General features: G+C 39.8%; 1 protein-coding gene across 2 annotated transcripts in view; it reads left to right on the top strand.

Annotated features, from left to right (window-relative positions):
• LOC111140877 (F-box protein 38) overlaps positions 1-20,098 on the top strand; it is a 54,806-nt gene that overhangs the window by 32,909 nt on the left and 1,799 nt on the right. For both annotated transcript variants that reach the window (XM_022493115.1, XM_022493116.1), the window contains exons 13-21: positions 4,497-4,616; positions 5,945-6,124; positions 7,647-8,381; positions 13,341-13,441; positions 13,636-13,738; positions 16,775-16,941; positions 18,223-18,368; positions 19,002-19,105; positions 19,386-19,499. In XM_022493115.1, coding sequence (XP_022348823.1) covers positions 4,497-4,616; positions 5,945-6,124; positions 7,647-8,381; positions 13,341-13,441; positions 13,636-13,738; positions 16,775-16,941; positions 18,223-18,368; positions 19,002-19,105; positions 19,386-19,499 — 1,770 coding nt within the window. The remainder of the gene's footprint in view (positions 1-4,496; positions 4,617-5,944; positions 6,125-7,646; positions 8,382-13,340; positions 13,442-13,635; positions 13,739-16,774; positions 16,942-18,222; positions 18,369-19,001; positions 19,106-19,385; positions 19,500-20,098) is intronic.

Below are 20,098 nucleotides of genomic sequence, written 5' to 3'. Positions count from 1 at the left end.
CAGTGTATTTATTTGTGTTATTACATTACGTATCAGGTCAGTTCTTCTAAATAAAAAATAGGAACTGGAGAAAGGCTGTGTGACTTTTGATCAAAACCAGGGGTGGAAAGAACAAATATGAAAGGGAAGCAAAAAAAGTTTCGTTAAATAGTGGTACAGAGATTCAAACTAAAAGCAATCAGTGGGACCTGGTGTTTGTCGAAATGATTAACATTTGATGCTTCCACTCTTCAAGTATGATCTTGATAATTTAAAAATTAGTTTGAAAGTCGTGTTGATATGTTGACTTTCCTTAATTTAGAATTTTAAAACTTCGTGCATGGGCCTCTACGTGGTCTTGGAACAACCCCAGAATGAAGCAGAGGCCCCCCCCACTCTTTCTTGCCCTGTTATATTTAACTTCATCAGCTTGCATGAATTAGCAGAATTTAAAAGAAGAGCATCGTGTAATTTTAAAATTAAAATTTAATTCGTACAAGTTAAGTGGCTTTGTTTATAAACTGCTATAAGTCATGGGTGTTTTTCAGCAAACGTTATCATTAAGGTAATACATGATTTTGGAAATAAGACTTTATTGCTTTATAGAGTAGTGATTTATCAGAATATTATAATTTGCTGAAGATTATCATTCTTAGATTTGCACTTCCAAAATTCTTAAGATTTAGAATGCTTTATTATGGGCCAGTTATGTTAATTGAGAATTTAAGTTCATTACCTGCATTTTACAGCACTCTAAAACTGAGGAATAGATACTCATATTTTCTAACAATTCACATTTGCCTAACATAAAATTACCATGTGTCAAAATCATGCTTTTGTAATTGCTAAAGTATTTTGCCAAATTATTTTATTATAATTACTTTTGAGTTAATTGTAACCATAAAGCATAGTTTTGCCTCTACGTAATTTTGCTAAGTTTCTGTCTTGATTTAACACAAATTCTGGGTGATTTAACACAAATTCTGGGTACTTCCTACTTTTAAAAATGGTGTGCCCCCTCTCCCTTTCCTCACCACTGCCCTCTGCCCTACATTAAGATAAATTAACCTAGGTGAATTGCTCTGCAGCTTTTATTTTTGGCAATGATTCTCAAACTTGAGTGCCTCAGAAGTACCTGGAAGACTTGTCAAAACACAGGTTGTTGGGCTTAGCGCTCAGAGGGTCTGGGTGGAGCCACATAATTTTCATTTCTAATAAGTTCCCAAGTGATGCTAATACTGTTGTTCTGGAGCCCAGTTTGAGGACCATTGATATATTGAAAATCTTTAGAAGTGAAGATTGAAAATCTTTAGAGGGTGAACTACAGTGTGAAAAAAAATGACAGTAAATGCATTCTGTTTTATATTTTGGGCAGATAATTGTCAACCACTAAATAACATTTTTAATATTAGAAATTCTTGCATATAAATCATTTCTTAAAAGACAGTGATTTCTCCTTTATTTTGTAACATTTAGTAGAGGTTTTGAATTTCTAGTCAGGCTTTTGTAGAAGAGACCAGCTAATATCTTTGTAAAAAACTGCTCAGATCCATTAAGATTTATGCTTACATATTATAACAGGATTTTTTTTTACAACTGAAATAACATTTAAATGAGCAGAACATTTGGTAAACATTGATATTTGATTAAAAGATAGGGTACATAATTTCTGTAAGTTAAAATCACTCGGAAAAAAATTTACTGCCCTAATGATATAATATTCTGAAACAAAAAAATCTAAACCAAGAATCATTTGCACTTTCCCTGGTCCGAGGGTATTGCCATCTCATTTAAAAATCAAGATATTCTCTCTTTTTTTCTTTACGGCCCACCTGTCTATTCTCCATGGCATCGAGTCCTTTAGCAAGAATTTTTTTAACAGTCTTCAAAGCCTCTTGCCATTCAGTCTACATTCTCCTTGCCTATTGTACCACATTTTTTTCTTTTTTAATCTAAGAAAGCAGGATGACCAGATAAAAAGTAGGGTGACAAGATAAAAAATATTTATCTGAATGCTTTAATACATTTCATATTGCACTCTACTTTTCTCTTGATCAGCTAAAATTAGGTCTTAGAGCAGCCAGAGCAGTGTTGTTAAAACATACACCCGATGATGTTGCTCCCTTACTTCAGACTCCAGTAGCTTCCTACTGCCTTAGGGAAAAAAGTTCAGTTTCTTGATTGGGGCCATAAAACCCTACATGATCTGGCCTGTCCCCACCTCACACACCATGCTTCCTGTGTGCCAGGCTCGCCCCTCTGTCACACTAACTGCTGTGTCTTGGGATTTCACCACTTTTTCTCTGCACCTAGGAACAGTGACACATTGGAGTAGCTGCTTAATAAATATTCAAAGGAATGAATGCAGTGGGAGAGGTTAAATAGAAAGTAACTTTTGGATATTATATGAAATACTTCTGTAGGTTACCCTGCAACCTAAAAAGCTCTTGCTCAGCAGCTTTGGAAAACCCTATCCACATAGGCATATGAATGTACTTCCATTCTAATGCTCTGCCTCTGCATATGAGAAATAATTCGGAGCTTTTTAGCAGGACTTTCTAAGCTTTTCACAGCCTGTGGCCCAGGCTGCCTTTTTAGCCTTAATTTCTTTTACACCCTCATTTCAGTACAAACACTTGTTCTTTCTATCACTGGAATACTTACTCTTCTGGAAAGCATAGCATGCTTCCCAGTGTTTAGGAAATGTTACCTCCTCTCCGTGAGAACTTCCCTGCCCAATAGGAAAACTAGTTGCTCCTTTTTCATCTATGTTCCCCTTGCACTTGGACTGTTGAAGCACTTAGCAAGTCTCTTCTGACCTAATTCTACGTATCCAACATCTCTCTTAGAACTGCGCATTCTCTTTGAGAACAGGGATTATAAATGTCCCATCTACTCATTGTCGCTGTACTGTAGCAGACTCAGGAAACAGACTTTGGTTCACATCCTCACAAATTACTTCCCTCAGCTGCATAAATGAGGCTAGTAATAATGTCCTTGTGAGTTTGCCATAAGAAATAAATAAGGTAACGTATATAAAAGCATGTAGCCTATAGCCAGGCTTGGAGTATGTACATGATAATTGCTGCTCTTCATGATTGTTCATAAGAATTGAATGAAAGAAGAAAATCGATTGGCTTTTATCATGGAAGATTTGTAGGCAAGGTCAGACCTTCTTTGGGCACTAAAAGAAATGTAGAAAATTGAGGTCTAGAGTGGGGCAAGAATTTGAGATGGGAGACTGAATGTAAGGGGGAATGTGGTTTGGTGTATATTAAAAGCCAAATCCCCTTGTCCCCGCGAAATCTCCAGTTTTACTGTTGTATATCCCAGAGACATTTATCTGAATGGTATCGTTCTGTTGTCCTGATTTGCCTCATTTATTTGTTAACTGAATTTATTTTGTCTACTTAAGTAGATTCTTGAGTTCTTTTAGGAACAGGATCTTGTTTTCTCTTTTCTTGTCATCCAGATGATTGGTTGACTTCCCAGCAGTAGCCCTTGAGCAGCCCTAAGCATTGAGGATACGGTGATGAACAGGCTAGACGCAGTCTCTGGGGCCGTTGGGCTCATGGCAGAGCTACAGATGGAAAGATAGTATGGTTATGGAGAGACTCGAACTGAGATCAGGCACACAAGCTTAGGTTGTAAGAGGGTACTGGATTGAATGCCTTGAATGCTGATTTGAGGGACTTGAATTTAATATTGTAAAAAACTGGCAAAGCCAGGAATTATTTCCCTTGGGGTCCTCTTGGAAAAGTGAGTATTTTATCTTAAGAAGATAGAGTAAGCTAATTGAAGCTCATCGGTCTGAAATTGTTCACTGTGCTCATCTTCTAGAAAGATATAAGTAAAATCACACATTCCCATTCACTGACAGGCACTAATAACTGTCATGAATTCTTTGATGTAGAACATTTGAGTGATAGTAAAATGTTAACAATGCGCTAGTGTATTTGTTCATAATCCTTGGCCTGGGTTAGCTGAAAATGATACCAGAACCTTCAGAGAGTGGGGGAGGAAGTGTACAGTTTGAGCTTGCCTGCCCAGTGCATCCTGGCGTAGCTGGGAGATACTACAAGACTAATCGCTTGTAAAATGATCGTGAGGTCTTCCAGTAGCTGGCCCTCACCACTGTCTGGCAGATCGCTTATAGGGAGGCACAGTTGCCTCCTAGTGCCATTCCTGGTGACATCTTCAGGAGTGAATGGCAGTGCTTTTCTTCTCTCCACTGTGTGCCGCTCTCCCTGCTTTCCTCTTTCGGTGATGGACTGGCTCCACCAAATGCTGCTTTCCTGTCATGATTTCCTCTCCCATAGAACGGCTGGGCTGGGCACTGCTTGTTCTCATCTGTGTGATGAAGCCCTGTCGTAGGCTGTTCTTCCAGTGCGGACCCCATAATCATGGGGCTGTTCGTTTCTCGGGGCTGCCACAGATTTGCCTGCCATTGGGGCTTTTTTTTTTTTTTTTTAAGACTTCTTTTGGTTTCACTTTGACTGTGTTTATTTTTGTTGAAGCATTGAATGAGATGGAAGACATGGTGCCAGAAGACGGAGAGGTGGTGGCCGCGAGTGGACAGGAGACGGTAGCTCGCAGTCAGGCGGTTATCCCTGTGGATGTTGACGAGGAACAAGCAGGTAATCATGTGACTTCCACATTTGTGGTTATCAAAACTTGGGCCTGACTCTAATGAAGAAAGTGAAGCACTACGTGATTATTTTTGAACATTATGGCTGGTGATGTGTTATATGCTATTTATCATTGACACCATATTATACTGATACTCTTCCTTGCTACACACATATATATATTTTGTTAAGGTTTGTGATTTTTTATAACTGTGGCAGCAGCTTCTCTTTCTATATTGGTGCTCACACATGCGTGTTTTTGTGTATGTGTGTGTGTAGAAAGAAAGCACTCAGATTATTGATGGAGAAAATAAATGACCTGACTGAATAGTTTGCTTATCCTCTTCCTTCATTGTGGTGGGGAGGAGCAGGGGTGGAGAGGCCAACCTGGTTTAGTTAACAGACCAAGATCTTGTCTCTCTTTGCCCCGGGTGTGTTACACAGGCTCCATGGAGTCATAAGGCCCTTAAAGATTACCCAGAACAACCCTATATTTTACATATGGGGAAACTCATAGTCTTTCAGAATGAGTTTGAATAATTTTGCTTCAGACCACTCAGCCAGTCTTAAAGGGACAGCACTGAGATTAGAACCCAAGTTTTCTTACTCCTGGTCTGTTGGAATGCTAATTTGTCTTTGAATTGAAAATATCTTTAACTATCCTTGTTTTAAGTGTCTTACAGATGCAGTCACTTATTCAACAAATATTTATTGAGTGTTACTCTGTGCCAGGCATTGTACAATGTGACAGGAACAAGACAGGCAAGGTTCCTTGGAGCTTACACTTTATCGGTGGAGTGAACTTCAGTCATTTGTCAGAGAGATTTGGGTCATAAGACTAAACATTTACAAGCTGTACTGCCAAGCAGAGAAGATACTTTTTATATACATATAAGTACTCAACCAAACTGTAATATGCATCTAGCCTTTCAAGACCATATCTTGCTACTTCTAAAGAGAAAGCCTATATTCAATCAAAGAATGTAGAGTTCGCCAGTCTATAGGTGTCTAAGGTTCATCTTCCCTTGCTTTGTCTTTATTCATACATTTGCAAAATTGGGAAAGTAGGTGACTTTTTAAATGATTATTATGACTTACTTGGTTATTTTTAGGATTTATGTGACCTTTTCAAATAGTGAATGTCCTCAAGGGGGATGCCATACGATCTTCTCTTTTGATCTGCCTTTAGAAGTGTGTATATTCCATTAACATGAGTGCTAAGAGAGGCTACATAGAGCCAAAGCATCCCTGTGAGCCCAGATCCCTGTAAACAGTACTTAAAGTGAGAGCCTTTTTTTGGCAAGAAGTAACTGTTAGGCCTGTGCTTTTTGTTTTAGGACCCAGTGGTCTTCAGCGTGTAGTAAAACCAACCCCAATTACTGTTCATGATTCAGAGAGTGATGATGAGGAGGACAGTCTAGAACTCCAAGAAGTCTGGATTCCTAAGAATGGTGCTCGGCGTTACTCTGAACGTGAAGAAAAATCTGGAGAGTCAGTGCAGTCCAGGGAACTGTCAGGTGAGAAGGAATGTCTTGCTGGGACCGGTTAGTGGGAGCCATCATGAGAACTGACAGACACACTTGACCTTTATATAATGTGTCCCTACCACAACCTGTGGTGCAGTTAACATTCCTTATGGAATGTGACAGGAGGTGAGAAGGACAGTAGCCCAAGGGAGAGGGCAGTCTGGGTGGCGCTCTCGAGGACAAGTGTAGCACAACAAAATATTGTGGAATTGTGGAATCAGGGTTCAGGGAAGGGAAGATGTGAGGACTGTGACTTCCACAGTGGAGGCTTTAGGACCTTGTGGCATCAGGGTATCAGGGATTAGCGAGAGGCCTGGGCTTCATGTGGGGGATGACTCCTGAAGTGTCCAGAGCGGTGAGACAACAACCACTCCGCCAGCTAATACTCTGTCCAGTTGCGCTTAGTCAGTGTTGGTGGCTAGTTTGGTGCTTGAGGGAGTCCTGCAGTTTGTCTTAGGATCCCTGCCTCCCCTTACATCTAGTCAGCAACCTCTACCATTTGTCTCACCAAGAAACTATAATTCTCTTAACCTTCGGTTCATTCTTCTTCCTTGTCTTTCCTTCCCTTCTGTTTCTCAGAACTACGGGCATGTCACTCTGAGCGAAGGATGAGGTTTTTAAAATATGTCCACTAATTTCCCTTGGGTACCCCACTTCTTAATATGTTTGAACGTTTGGTGTACATTTAACACTGGCCCTGAAATATAGAACCACTTTTGGGTGTGGAAAGCTTAGTTCTTTAGACTTGGAATCATTTACTAACCAATGACTGATTACTCCATTCTTATTTTATTCCTTTCAAGAAATTTGGGTATTTTCACACTGGGGTCGAAAGGAGCTTTTATGGAAACTAAAATTTAGGAAAAGAAGTGTAACCAGCTGACTAACCTAATGTTTCCTAGGATGTATAGTTTCTGAATTTAGAACCTATTTCTGTCAGCCAGAGAAAATCTTATTTAAGTATTCCTTTGTATATTCATTGAGCCTTACTGTGCCCCAGGTACTGGTAGGTGCGGTGAGGGATGCAGAGATAAATACATCACGATCCCTCTCTCCTAGGGAACCTCTATCCTGATGGAAGAGTCAGGCCAGCAGTGTAGATGGTAATATGCAGGGCATAGCCTCCGGGGGCGTCGGGGTGGGGGCGCAGGGGAGATTGAACAGAGGCGCAAGGCCGAAGAATGGGTGAGAACAAAGGCCCGGAGGTAGCACGGCAGGGGTATGTTCAAAGAAAAGTTCGGGCTAGCATGTAGTCCGCACGTAGAGGGGCAGGTAACAGACAGCCAGCTTGGAACGAGATCCTGGTGGGCCGCGGAGGCTGAGCAGAGAATAAACCAGGTGGGCACTAGAGACCATAGAGAATTTGTGAGCAGCCGAGTGATGTGGTCAGCATTGTACTTGAGGAAAATTGGTGTACATTGTTTCCTGTTCCAAATTTACTCTTGCCTTTTGTCCAGAATTTGTACTGAAATCTTTTCTTTTCCTCGGGCCATTCTTCTTTTTCTGTAAGCAGTAAGTGGAAAAGGCAAGACTCCACTTCGAAAGAGGTACAACTCCCATCAGATGGGCCAATCGAAGCAGTTTCCCCTCGAGGAAAGCAGCTGTGAGAAAGGCTGTCAGGTCACCAGTGAGCAGATCAAAGCCGATATGAAAGCAGCTAGGGATATTCCCGAAAAGAAAAAAAACAAGGATGTTTACCCCGGCTGCAGCAGCGCCGCCGCCGGCACAGCGGGAACCTCCAGCTCACACAGCACTGCTTCTCAGAGCCCCGACTTTGTAAGGACGGTGAACAGCGGCGGCTCTTCCGAGCCTAGCCCTTCAGAAGCGGATGTGTCCAGGCAGTGTGTCTGCTCCCCCGGTGGGTCAGAGGACTCTGAGGCCATGGAGGAGGGTGATGCAGAGAGTTCTGTCTGCCCCAGATGCTGCTGTCACAGGCCCCAGGAATCCCAAAGGAGAACTAGCAGGTGTTCTGATGAGGAACGTCCTTCAACCAGCCGAGCCTGTGTTGTGAATGGCCCGGATGGTACGAGATCCGCCTTTTCCTTTAGGACTCTGCCACAAGGGGGGTCTTCAGGCCCAGCACATGATGAGAGGACTAATGGGAGTGGCTCTGGGGCTACAGGTGAGGACAGGAGGGGGAGCTCCCAGCCTGAGCGCTGTGACGTGCAGTCTCATGAAGACTACCCTCGGAGGCCCCTAACAAGGGCCCGGAGCAGACTCTCCCATGTACCGCTGGTATCTGAGTCAGGTATGACAATGCCGCCAGGACTAGCAACTGCAGGGCAGGCCTTGCCAGGGGCGTGGCTCGTTCCATAAGCTTGCTTCCGTCAAGCCAGTTTGGCAAATGGAATTCCGTGTTGGGGTTCTGTGATCATACAGGGTTTAAACTAATCTTCAGCAGTGGTGCGGGTGGGGGGAAGGCATGTGAGACATCTTGTAAAACCTCCAGCCCAGGAAAACTCTGACAGTTAAGCTTCTGGGAAAAATATGACTCTGTATATTGACCCTAAATACCATACTGATTCTGATGCCTAAGTCCCAGTGCAACTCTGCTCCCAGCCCATATTTAGGGAAGTTACGACTCTTAGTGAAGCTTTAAACCTTAGCCAAAAGGTAAGGACCTGAAGTTGCTGGGGCTGGGGAACATAGCATATGGGTATACCCCTCTGTCTGCCTCTGCACTATTTAGTAATTCTTTCTGAAATCTAGTTTTGCTTCCAGTTAGGTTTGCCAGGAGGTAAGCAGGTAAGTAGGTAGTTTGGCTGAGAATTATTTTTGGTGAAGATATATTCAAAACATATATATGTATATAATTTCATTGATAACATTTATAATGTATATGCCAAGGCATTGGATTAGATGGGGTAAGCACATTTCTCATAGTTCTGTTTATATTTCTGACCTTATTTTTAAGTAATCTCTCCTGCCTTTATTAAGTCATGAAGAGCTGTCAATGAATAATATATTTTAATTTTCTTCAGGTCTCCCTTAATTTGAAGATCTTAAAATTAGCTCCAGAATGTAGTTAGTTCTTTTTTTATATGCTAAATAGGGCCAGTCATATCATATGGAGCTAAACTAACAAAAATAAGCTTTCATAAGATAAATATGAGACCTTAATTATGTACTAATCATAGTACCTTAAACTCAGAATATGAGTTTTGTTCACACATTTCATTATGCTTTACAAACACTAGGTCTGCCATATGATGAAAAATACATTCCCTTAAAATTTAAATGTTTTATTGTACTTTTTTTCTTGTACATAGCGCACAATTCACCATGTTAGCCATTTTGAAATGTACATTTCATTGGCATTAAGTACGTTCACACTGTCCTGCGACCATTACGCCCATTACACAGGAACTCCTGTGACAACGCCTTTTGTTGTGTGGTTTTTCATGTTTGTCAAGTCAGATCTACTCATTTACCTTTATGATTTCTTTATTTTCTGCAGTGGAAGACCTTCCTTATGCATGGTTCAGATCATTGTTCATATTTTCTCATTCTTTTATCCATTTGCTTATTAGCTCTTTATTTTAATCTGTGGGAATGAACTTAATTTTTTTATTCTAAATTGTCAAAGTTGTTTCAGTGCTGTTTATTGGCATCCATTCTCATTCATTATTTAGAAATGTTTTTGTGTCACGTGCCTGAGATATGCTTAGTTTTGTCTCTGGGCACTCTGTTCTGTTCTAGTGTTGTGTCCTCTTTTTTTTTCTTCTTCAGAATTTCCTGGGCTAGTTACGCATTTCTCATTTATTGTTATAGTTTTTACAATAATTTTGTCATGCTCCAAAAGCAAATCTTGGGATTTTTTTGGAATTCCATTACATCGATCTACTGAAAAGATAATTGTTATTTTTACAGTGTGGAGTCTTCTTTTTAGGGACTGTGTTGTCTCTCATTTTGTCTTTTGTCTCAGTAAATGTTGTTACTGTTTTGTGGTGGGGTTTTTTGTTTTTGTTTTTGTTTTTAATATAAATACTTAATATTAACCCTAGGGGCTTTGACTTTTTTGTCGTCTTATGCTCCGCTGTCCTCTACCATTTCCTTCGGACCTGTTTCAGGTCGAGAACTTTTCTTAGGTTAAAGAATTCTTAGAAATTAGGGGGGAAAAAAAACTCTCATTTTTACTTTTCTAGGTAAATTTTATCTGTCATGATTTTTTTCAATTTGAGAAGATTTCTAATGTGTGTTTAACCGTACAGTAGGTAAATTACTACCTCATATTTTTTCAACAATGCAAATGTCCATTTTCTTTCAGTAACAACTTTGCTGGAGAGAAAGTGCTGATTTTAGTATTCTCTGGATCTCTTTTGGAAAGAACAAGTTATTTGAGTAGCTTTCAACTTGCTATTTTTGATCTAGCATGTTTTTGATATCTCTTGGCCATTCTGCTCTTCAGAGTTTTAAGGAGAAAAATCCACTGTAATAAAGGAACAAAACTTGACTATTATGGATTTTTTAAAAAATCACTTTTTCAAAGAAAATGTTTGAGTTTTTATTTTGGTTTTTGAATTATGGCCTTATGTTGTGTTAAAACCCTGTTAGAAGCTAACATAGCTATCTTGTGAATTCTTATTTTGGGAATAAATACCTGTAAGTTGTTTGTATCCTCATTTGTATACTGTATAAAATATCACAAAAATAACTACTTGGATTATCAAAGAATAACATTTAAGATTAATATGGTATGGTTCTCATAAATACTAACCGCTTTCTCTGACACCCCAAAACTGAATTGGTTTGTTTTCTGTGTTTCTGTAGCGTCTCCTATACCAATGTTAACTATACTGTGTTGTAATTCTGTGTTTTACTGTCTGTCTTTCCAATAGAGTGAGCTCCATGAGGGCAGGGACAATGTCTGCTTGTTTGGCATTTTATTCCCAGCTTCTAGCACAATGTGTTACATGGTATGGGGCTCAGTGAATAATTGTGAACTTAATAAGTGGTAGGAACCAACGTACGAGGTATGTTGACGCTGGTTGATGTATGAAATCATGAGAATTGTCCCCAAAGAGGGAGGCATGAGGGAAAAAAACATGAATTCTTTTTTTCTTTTACATTGGGAAGCCTTTGTTTTTAATGCTCATCTACATGTAAAATGTGACTCTGTTTTACAACTTTTCTTAGAAAATATGAACTGCCAATTTGGGTACTCTGGAGAGCAGGAAATTTAACTTTGAACCCCATGTTCTGATCAGTTAAGGGAGAGAGCATTCCTGGAAGGTGAAAAGTTTGAGAATCAGATCATAAAAAAAGAATGCTAGAGAAGATTCTAGTTTCAGCACTGCCGTAGAGGAATGGAAGCAGATCTGGTTTTTGTTTGTTTTCATTTTTCGGGTACTGGGAGACAAACCAGGTCCTATTAATTGGTTGTAACAGGTGTATGAATTTTATCTGTCATCTGAAATGTGCTACCTTTAGCAGATTCCTTGTCAATAAAGATAATTAGATTTTGTATGAAGTTCCTTCAGGAATACTGTGAAAGAAGGCCTTCAGTGGGCTGGCTAGATCAATAGTTCTCTTCTTTTTCTGGAACCCCAGGGTTTTGTTTGGGTTCAGGGTCTTTAGAGGAAGTTCCATGGGTAGAACTCCTAGGCTCTCTTTTAGCTTTCAACCAAAGTAGCTCCTTTCAGTTGGTTTGCATTGTTAAGATTTCACAGAGGTTTCAAATGGTAGAGGAAAGGTTCTGGTGTTGGGCGGGTGGCGGGCGGCAAGGCACTTGGATTAGATCTCTAGAGCTCCCATCTAACTGAAGCCTTTTGGAAATTTGCAGTATTGGCACCTTGTTTCCTTATCTTTCTTTCTAAACTTCGTTTGAAGTTACTTACCAAGTAGGATAGGATGTTTGTAATCTAGTAGTGGTATCCAAAGGCAGTGGGGTGAGATTTAATTCATGAAGATCAACCTTACTGCATTCAATAAATGCTCTCCTACAGAACGCTTGTCAAAAATGAGGACAGTGATTTTTTTAGTGTCGTGTCTTAGAATGTATATGTGCTTGTTAAAGTTTCAGAGATGAATTTAGACCTTGCCTTTAAATAAAATCAACATAATATTTGCTCTTAAAATTAAACTGCCAGGTTTTAGAACAGCACTAGTAAATGAGTTAGGGCTTTACTAACCAGGATCTGGCTAGTTAAAAGACTGCAGGTTTTCTCATTGTCTGGTGTTGCCTCTTGGGTCCACCACTAAGACCGTGGCAGGCTGCTCTACCGTCCCTTGTCTCTGTTTCCTCATATGTAAAACGGGGAGAATAATCTCTCTCAGAGGGCTGTCTTCAGGATTCTATTAGTTATTGCAAGTAAAACCCTTAGTAAAGTGCCTGATGCACAGTAAGCGCTCAGTAAATATTTGTTACTATTGTTACACCATTTCTGCACCTGCAGTGCCCTCCTTCCTTCATTCAGTGAATGCCGAGTGCCATTTGTTCAGTAGATGTCCATTTTAGATCACTGCTAGTGGCTGACATTGACAAAAAGGTGAAATAAGGCAATGTTCTTGCCTTCAGGGAACTTTTAGTTTAAGTGGAGAAACAAAACAAGTATGCAGGGAATTCAGAACCACTTAAAAGTTTTGCGGGGCCCATGTAATTTCTTAGAGTAAGTGGTATTTGAGCTGGACTTTTCAGGAATGGGTAGAATTTCAAAAAGTGAGGTCAGGAGAGGTTGTTTGAGGCAGAAGGAGCTAGAATGATTTTGGTTTCAGATGCTCTGGTGGTGGTAAATGACTAGGACATGGTTTGGAATAAAATTGAGAATAGATATCAGGCCTTGAAATATTTTTATTAAGCAGTAGTTAGTAATTTAAAGTTCAGCAGGAAAGTGGTGAGTTTAATCCACCAGTAGTTTGGGTTGTTATAGCCATCCTAAATACTACTGGGATTTAGGATGGGTATAACAAGGAGTTAAAGTTAGTACCCAATTAGATTGTTGATAGGGCCAAAGTATGAGAAGGGATAATCCTATTTGATGTCAACTGGCTTGAGATAATGGAGGGCGATCTTGTTTTGGAATAGTTAGTTGGAAATAGCGGTTATGTGTTCTGTTGGGATATAATCCGGTGATACCCTATTGGGAACCAAGTCATAGATTTGAGAGTTGCCTCGATAGAGTTATATGCAATACGTGGTTGAATGTGTTTTCTTGATGGAAAGAAAGCTAATAGCTGAAAATTGGATTTTCCTCTTGCCTTTTTCTAGAAGTTGCCAAAACAAAGCCACGTCATGCCATGAAGCGAAAGCGGACAGCAGATAAGTCAACCAGTACCAGTGACCCTGTCATTGAGGATGACCATGTGCAGGTGAAGGGAAAAAAACCCCACTTTCAGTTCAGCCAAATTCCTGAATAATGGTTAAAGTTTCCATCTTTTTAATTTTTTGCCCTAAAAGAAGAAATTGGTAATAGCTACTTCTTAACTTGTGCCAATGAAAACCTTTACACTTTAAAACAAAAATCTGCAGAAAGACACATCTTTTAACATTTTTCTCCTTGTAGGTCCTTGTATTAAAATCCAAAAATCTTGTTGGAGTCACTATGACCAACTGTGGAATCACAGATCTCGTGTTAAAGGACTGTCCCAAGATGATGTTCATCCATGGTATGGATCTAGGCCTGTGTCATCCAAAAGCATCACAGATCAGCTTAAAGAATTAAAGACTCATAAATACTACAGTAACATTTCTTTATTTTTTTCAAAGGAATCATTACCTTGGATTATTTCTAATTCTGTCCTTGTTCTGTAGTTCTCAAGCAGTTCCTCCATGGTATTTGTGAGGGAGCATGTGCAGACTTCATCTTTTAAAACAGCCTCTCCTTTGCTTTCCTCCAAATGATAATTGCTACTTGATCTGACGGAGTAGATTCACAACATGGCGGGCTTTGGAGTCTAGATCTCAGTTCGAATCCTCTCTCGACCGTTGGCCGTGCTATATGACATTGTTTGTGTTGTGTGTTTGTGTTTTTGCTGGAAGTGGGGACTGTGCCTTACGTACTTAATGGCAGTAGGTCTGATTGACATCATCAATCAGAATTTGAGTTCGTGGCATGTTATCCTTAGTTCAGGCTTTTCCTTTTGGTCCCATTGTCCCACGTTGCCTGTCTTATCAGCCTTCACCGCCTCTACTCATTCCTTTAATTAGTGCATCTCTACTTATACATGTATTTACCTATGAACAAATAAGAGGGTAGGGTATTTTTTATGTGAGCTTTTAAAATTTCGCATGTATGATATGTCCATTTCTCCATTTTCACTCAAAATTATGTTTTTTATACCTATCCATGTAGAATTATGAAGATATGACATGTTTTTTGCCTTGGACAAGTTATATATTGTCTGTGTTCATTTTTTTCCCAATTTTAAATTATACATAATTATATCTACCCTATAAACACATATTTTTGAAGATTAAATACAGAAAGTGCATGTGCATGTCTATGTGTATATGTACACACATATATAGTGGAGGGTCTGACCGCTAACTCAAAGCATACCTAATATTATTAGTTTGTATTATATTTGTACTGGAGTATTAGGGGCTTTCTTTTCTTTCTTTTCTTTGCATTTGTCTGTTACTACTAGTAAGCAAAGCAAAGAAATCCTTGGCAAACAGTTTGTCCTACACTAGGAGAATTCCAGAAAGAAGAGATAAAACGATTTAAATGCTACCTCTCTCCTGAATTCTAGAAATCTCTAGACCCTATGTTCACCCTTAAGAGGTAATACTTTACTCCATTCCAGTCAACGAAGTTTTAAAAAATCTACTAAATGACCATCTCCTCTTGGACTTTGCTCCTAGACCATAATCAAGGGGCCCTTCAGAAGCCCAGAGGTTGTAACAGCAGAGGAGCCCAGCCTGGCTTAAGGCAGCACTGTTAGCACTCTCCCCTCTGAGATCTGAGAATCTGCCTCGCAACCTTTGAGCTGCTCTGACTTCCTGTTCTTTTCTCTCTTCATCTCTTGGAGAATATCTTTTTCACCTCTGCACTTGACTCTGAGGATTCATTCTCCCCATATCTTCTCTAAACCTAGTGATGGATCGCATGGCCTCAGGTTCTGCCTTTTGTTTAAGGACCAAATTGTTTAGCTCAGCTTATCATGAGACCGGGGATCCTAGGTAAGAATCTCTGTCCCTGGATATTTGCTGACTGAGTTAATGGTGGGCAAAATGACTAACTGAGGCCCGAACTGACCTCAGCGTTGTCTGGTTTTATAGTGCAGAGTCATCGGCTCCATATCACCATCTGGTCCTCTCTCTTTTCCTTCTTTCCTATCACCTGCCCTGCTTCTCCTTCCTCCTTTCTCCAGAAGGAGAAAATGAGTCAGAAAGGCAGAGACTTGCTTAGCCTTCCAACATCAAGTTAGTTACAGAGCTCAGTTGCTCAGCAGGTGATGACATTGTGTCAAGATGTTATAGAAGAAGTCTTTATGAGATGTTGAAGAGATCACGCGTGTTGGCCGTCTGGTTTTTTTGTTATCTTCCATCTGATTCTCTCTTGAGTTGGACCATTTTGAAATCTATAGTAAAAATTGAATCAGAATGAATTTTGGGGTTAAAAAAAAAGGAAGGGGATATTTTTCTGAAGTTAGCCTACTGTTACAGTTAAATGCATTTATTATATAGCACCAGTTTTCTCTATAACCCGACACTTACATGTTAAATAGGGAGCATATTTAATCGTGTTTCTGGCCAGCATTTTTAATGGAACTCTCTGCAGTGGTGGGTATGTTCTGTATCTACACTGCTTGGTATGGTAACCACTGGCCACATGTGACTGTTGAACACTTGAACTGTGGCTAATGCCTGAATAGCTAAATTGTTAATTTTAATACACTTTAGTTTTAATAGCAATTTAAAAAGAAGATGACCACATTGGACTATATAGCTTCAGACCAAAGTATCCAAATATTTTGGGTTTTTAAAGGTTTTGCTTTTATGCTTATGATAGGAGTTAAAATCAACTCTGCTCATTTCCTGTGGGTGAATATGTGATAGTATTTGTAAATTGTTCTAGGTTTATTTGAACATTACCCATAAGATTGTATAATTTAATAGTTACCATCATTCATTCTTTTTGGTAAGTATTTTACAAACAGTTGTTATGTTTAGGAAAATTACCCTCTGGAACATGGACTCTTTACCAGTAAAATCTTAGCTAGGAAAAAGTACCTTGACATTCCTTCAACATGATGGTGACCACCTTCTTTTAAACAGGACAGGATTATTATTATTATTATTTTTAACGATTTTACTTTGAGAGAGAGTGTGCACATGAGCACAAGCACGTGGGCCAGAGGGAGAGGGAGAGACTTCCAAGCAGACTCCATACTGGGTGGAGAGCCTGATGTGGGGCTCAGTCTCACAACCCCAAGATCACAACGAGAGCTGAAACCAAGAGTCGGATGCTTAACTGATTGAGCCAGCTGGGCACCCTATGACATTTTCAAATCATTTTGATCGCTGTTAATTGTACTTGATGACAATGCTTGACTTAGGTTAGAGATGTCCCCCTCTGCAGTATTTGTTGCTAATACAGATTGTCCCAGTCCTCCTAGAATGATTCCAGACGGGCTATACACTGCTGTTTTAGTTTGTGTAAAGTATCTGTAGAGCTTACCATTGTTTTCCTTTTGTAGCTACCAGGTGCAGGGTACTGAAACATTTAAAAGTAGAAAATGCCCCCATTGTGAATCGATTCGACTACGCACAATGCAAGAAGCTGAACATGGATCAAGTGCTAGATCAGATCCTCCGGATGCCGCCTGACAGAAACCGCATCATATACCTACGCCCGATGCAGCAGGTAGCGAGCTCGCTCTGCTCTTTTCTGACCTTGTTGCAGTGATTTGTTTTTTCAGTCTTCGACCTTTTCGACTCAGAATTTATTTATTTGCTCAACCTGTGATAATGAGTCTTTAGATTTCTACACGGTTCTTTTAGCCAAGCTAGACTACCTGGCCAGTCTTCGTCCTTAATACTTCTCTGCTTGATTTTTGTGGGTTTTAGCAAGCTATATGATGAGGGCCATCGTTAAAATTTAAGTTTTTATACTTAATAAAACTTGCCTGTGCTTGTAAGAGCACAGACTCTGCTTTCACACAGCCTGATTCAAGTTCTTGTTCACTGACTGGGAGCAGGTTACTTGGCTTCTTTGTCTTATTCCTTTATCTGTAAAATTAGAATAAAAACCTACACCGATGGTAGTTAAATGAATATATGTGAAGTGACTTTTTATCATATCTACGTAAGAAGATGAATATTGGCTGAACCTGTTATGGTCCTCATTTCACAGTGTATGCAAATCGGACTATCATGCTGTCTGCCTTAAACTCACACAGTGATGTGTATTGATCACTTCTCAATAAAACTGGGCAGGGGGGAGGAGCAATCATCGCATGTATGACTCTGTGCTTGGTGCTAGAATAAAGTTTAAAGGAAATAATAAATAATCGTTGCAGTCAGTGTTCAAGCTTGGCCCCAGAAGATTCATTCCAACAAACATACCATTTGTTGTCTATCGTTTTCTGGGGTTGAAGAACACATAGTGCATCATCCTTCTCTTGAGAAGTTTGCTTTTCCAGTAGGAGGTAGACATATTTGCCGTTAAGATGGTAAGGTGGGATTGCTTAAATAGAGATGGGGAAGAGGGCTCCTTGAGAGGAAGGCAAGTGAACAAAGGCTACAAGGGGACAAGGGAATGTGTTCTTTAGGCTTGGCAGTAGGCCGGTTTGAATAGGTTATATAGAACCTACACACTCGCGGCTCTGTCATGCAGCCAGTACTTAGAGCTGTGGAGCACATAATCAGAAGTGGATCCCCGGGGTCAGTTACCTGCATCAGGATTCCCTGCTTTAGTGGGTGTGTATATAACAGGGACATGTAAATCAGCAAGTTTGCTGAGAAGAATTTTACTAAGCCCCACTCCCAGCATGGCAAGCTGTGTTCAGGACTGAATGTGACTGTTTGATTTTCAAATCCACCAAAGGTTTTAAAACAGGTTCCAAAGAAAGATGACTCATACTCTAAAGAGAGATTTGCAGGGCGTTCTCTTCCTTGGTCCAAAGCCCTGTGATGTCTTCCGCAGGTAGACACACTGACCCTGGAGCAGAAGCTGTTTAGCGGCCCCTACCCCTACCATATCTGTATCATCCATGAGTTCAGTAACCCTCCCAACGTCCGGAACAAGGTGCGCATCCGCAGCTGGATGGATACGATAGCAAACATCAATCAGTAAGTAATCTGTGGCCCCAGAAGGGTTTTTTGGTCATTTCCTGTGGCAAGGAGTCCCAGAAAGGAATCCTAATTGTTCTTTGTTTGAAATGATTTTGTCTGAGCTTTTCAGGCACTGAACCATAGGACATATAAGATGTAAAAAATGGAGGGAAATGAGTACTTAAAACTAAAAAGCATGCATATATAATTGTAACTTCATTTCTAAACTTAGAGAAAAATTGCAGGAATAGACCATACATGTGCATTGACTTCATTCCTTTAGCCCCAGTACATGGCAAAGAGATGAAATTAAAGATCTTTAAACTTAATGTTTTACATCATCAGAAAGTTGGACTTCTTTATGGATTTGTTATATAAAGGTTTTATTTAGCACCTTATGTACACAAGACATTTGATTAGAGTGGCTTTCTTTCTTTTCCCAATAGGATTTTGAAGATAGTGAGGAAAGTAATTTTGACCTGACTAGATATGTATCCTCTAGTTGTCTACTTCTGTTAGCTACTTAATACTTTCTTTGAGATGTTCATTGGACTTTAGGCCCGATACAACTTTGACAGGTCCTTTCTTCCCCACACCCTAGCACTGTTTCCAGTTTTGTAATTTTTATTTAATTTTTCTTGTTGCCTCCAGAGAACTCATTAAGTATGAATTCTTCCCTGAAGCCACACGAAGTGAAGATGACTTAAAGAAATACCCCAAGTACCCCTGGGGTAGAGAAATCTACACTTTAGAAGGTGAGCATTGACCATTGATTGGGCACCTTCATAGCTGCTCACTGATTAGATGGAGAGACAGGCCGTAGGGGGGGTAGGAATGGGTGTTCTGAGTATCTGCCGGTAGCAGGGACCAGATGCATACTACTGTCCGTCCCTCTGTGAGTCTTCACCATTCCCAAAATAATCCGAAGCAGATGAGAGAAAGCACATTGTACATTCTGCTTACAGAGTATTAAAGTGTTTGGCCCTGTTCTTACTTCCACACCAACAGCACTGTTAATGTGTCTTCTTCTTTTAGGGGTTGTGGATGGAGCTCCATATTCCATGATCTCTGACTTCCCTTGGTTGAGATCATTACGGGCCGCAGAACCCAACAGCTTCGCCAGATACGATTTTGAAGACGATGAAGAAAGTAATTATGACCTGATTTTTATTCTCTAGTTTGAATATATCCTACTGTGTTAGATACTTAAAGTTTTGTTTGAGTTAAAAGCAGTGTATGTAGCCTTTATATTGCTTCTCATGTAAATGGGGGTATTTTAAATATTTAAAAAATGTTATTTTAATTCAGTTAACATATAGTGTATTATAGCTGCAGAGGTAGAGTTCAGGGATTCATCAGTTTCCTACAACGCCCAGTGCTCATGACATCACATGCCCTCTTTACTGCCCATCACCCAGTTATCCATTCCCCCACCCATCTTCCCACCCAGCAACCCTCAGTTTATTTCCTGGATTTAAGAGTCTCTTATGGTTTGTCTTCCTGTCTGATTTCATCTTACTTTATTTTTCCTTCCCTTCCCCTGTGATCCTGTTTTGTTTCTGAAATTCCACATGAGTGAAATCATAAAATTATCTTTGTCTGATTGACTTACTTCACTTAGCATAATACCCTCTAGTTCCATCCCAGTGTTGCAAATGGTAGTTCTTTCTTTTTTTTTTTTTTTTTTTTTATCACTGAGTAATACTCCGTTGTGTATATGTACATCATGTCAAAAAAAAAAAAAAAAA

Source organism: Enhydra lutris, unplaced genomic scaffold (genome assembly GCF_002288905.1).
Source record: "Enhydra lutris kenyoni isolate GAN:26980312 unplaced genomic scaffold, ASM228890v2 scaffoldscaffold5, whole genome shotgun sequence".
NCBI lineage: Eukaryota > Metazoa > Chordata > Mammalia > Carnivora > Mustelidae > Enhydra > Enhydra lutris.
This window is presented reverse-complemented; position numbering and strand designations above follow the sequence as displayed.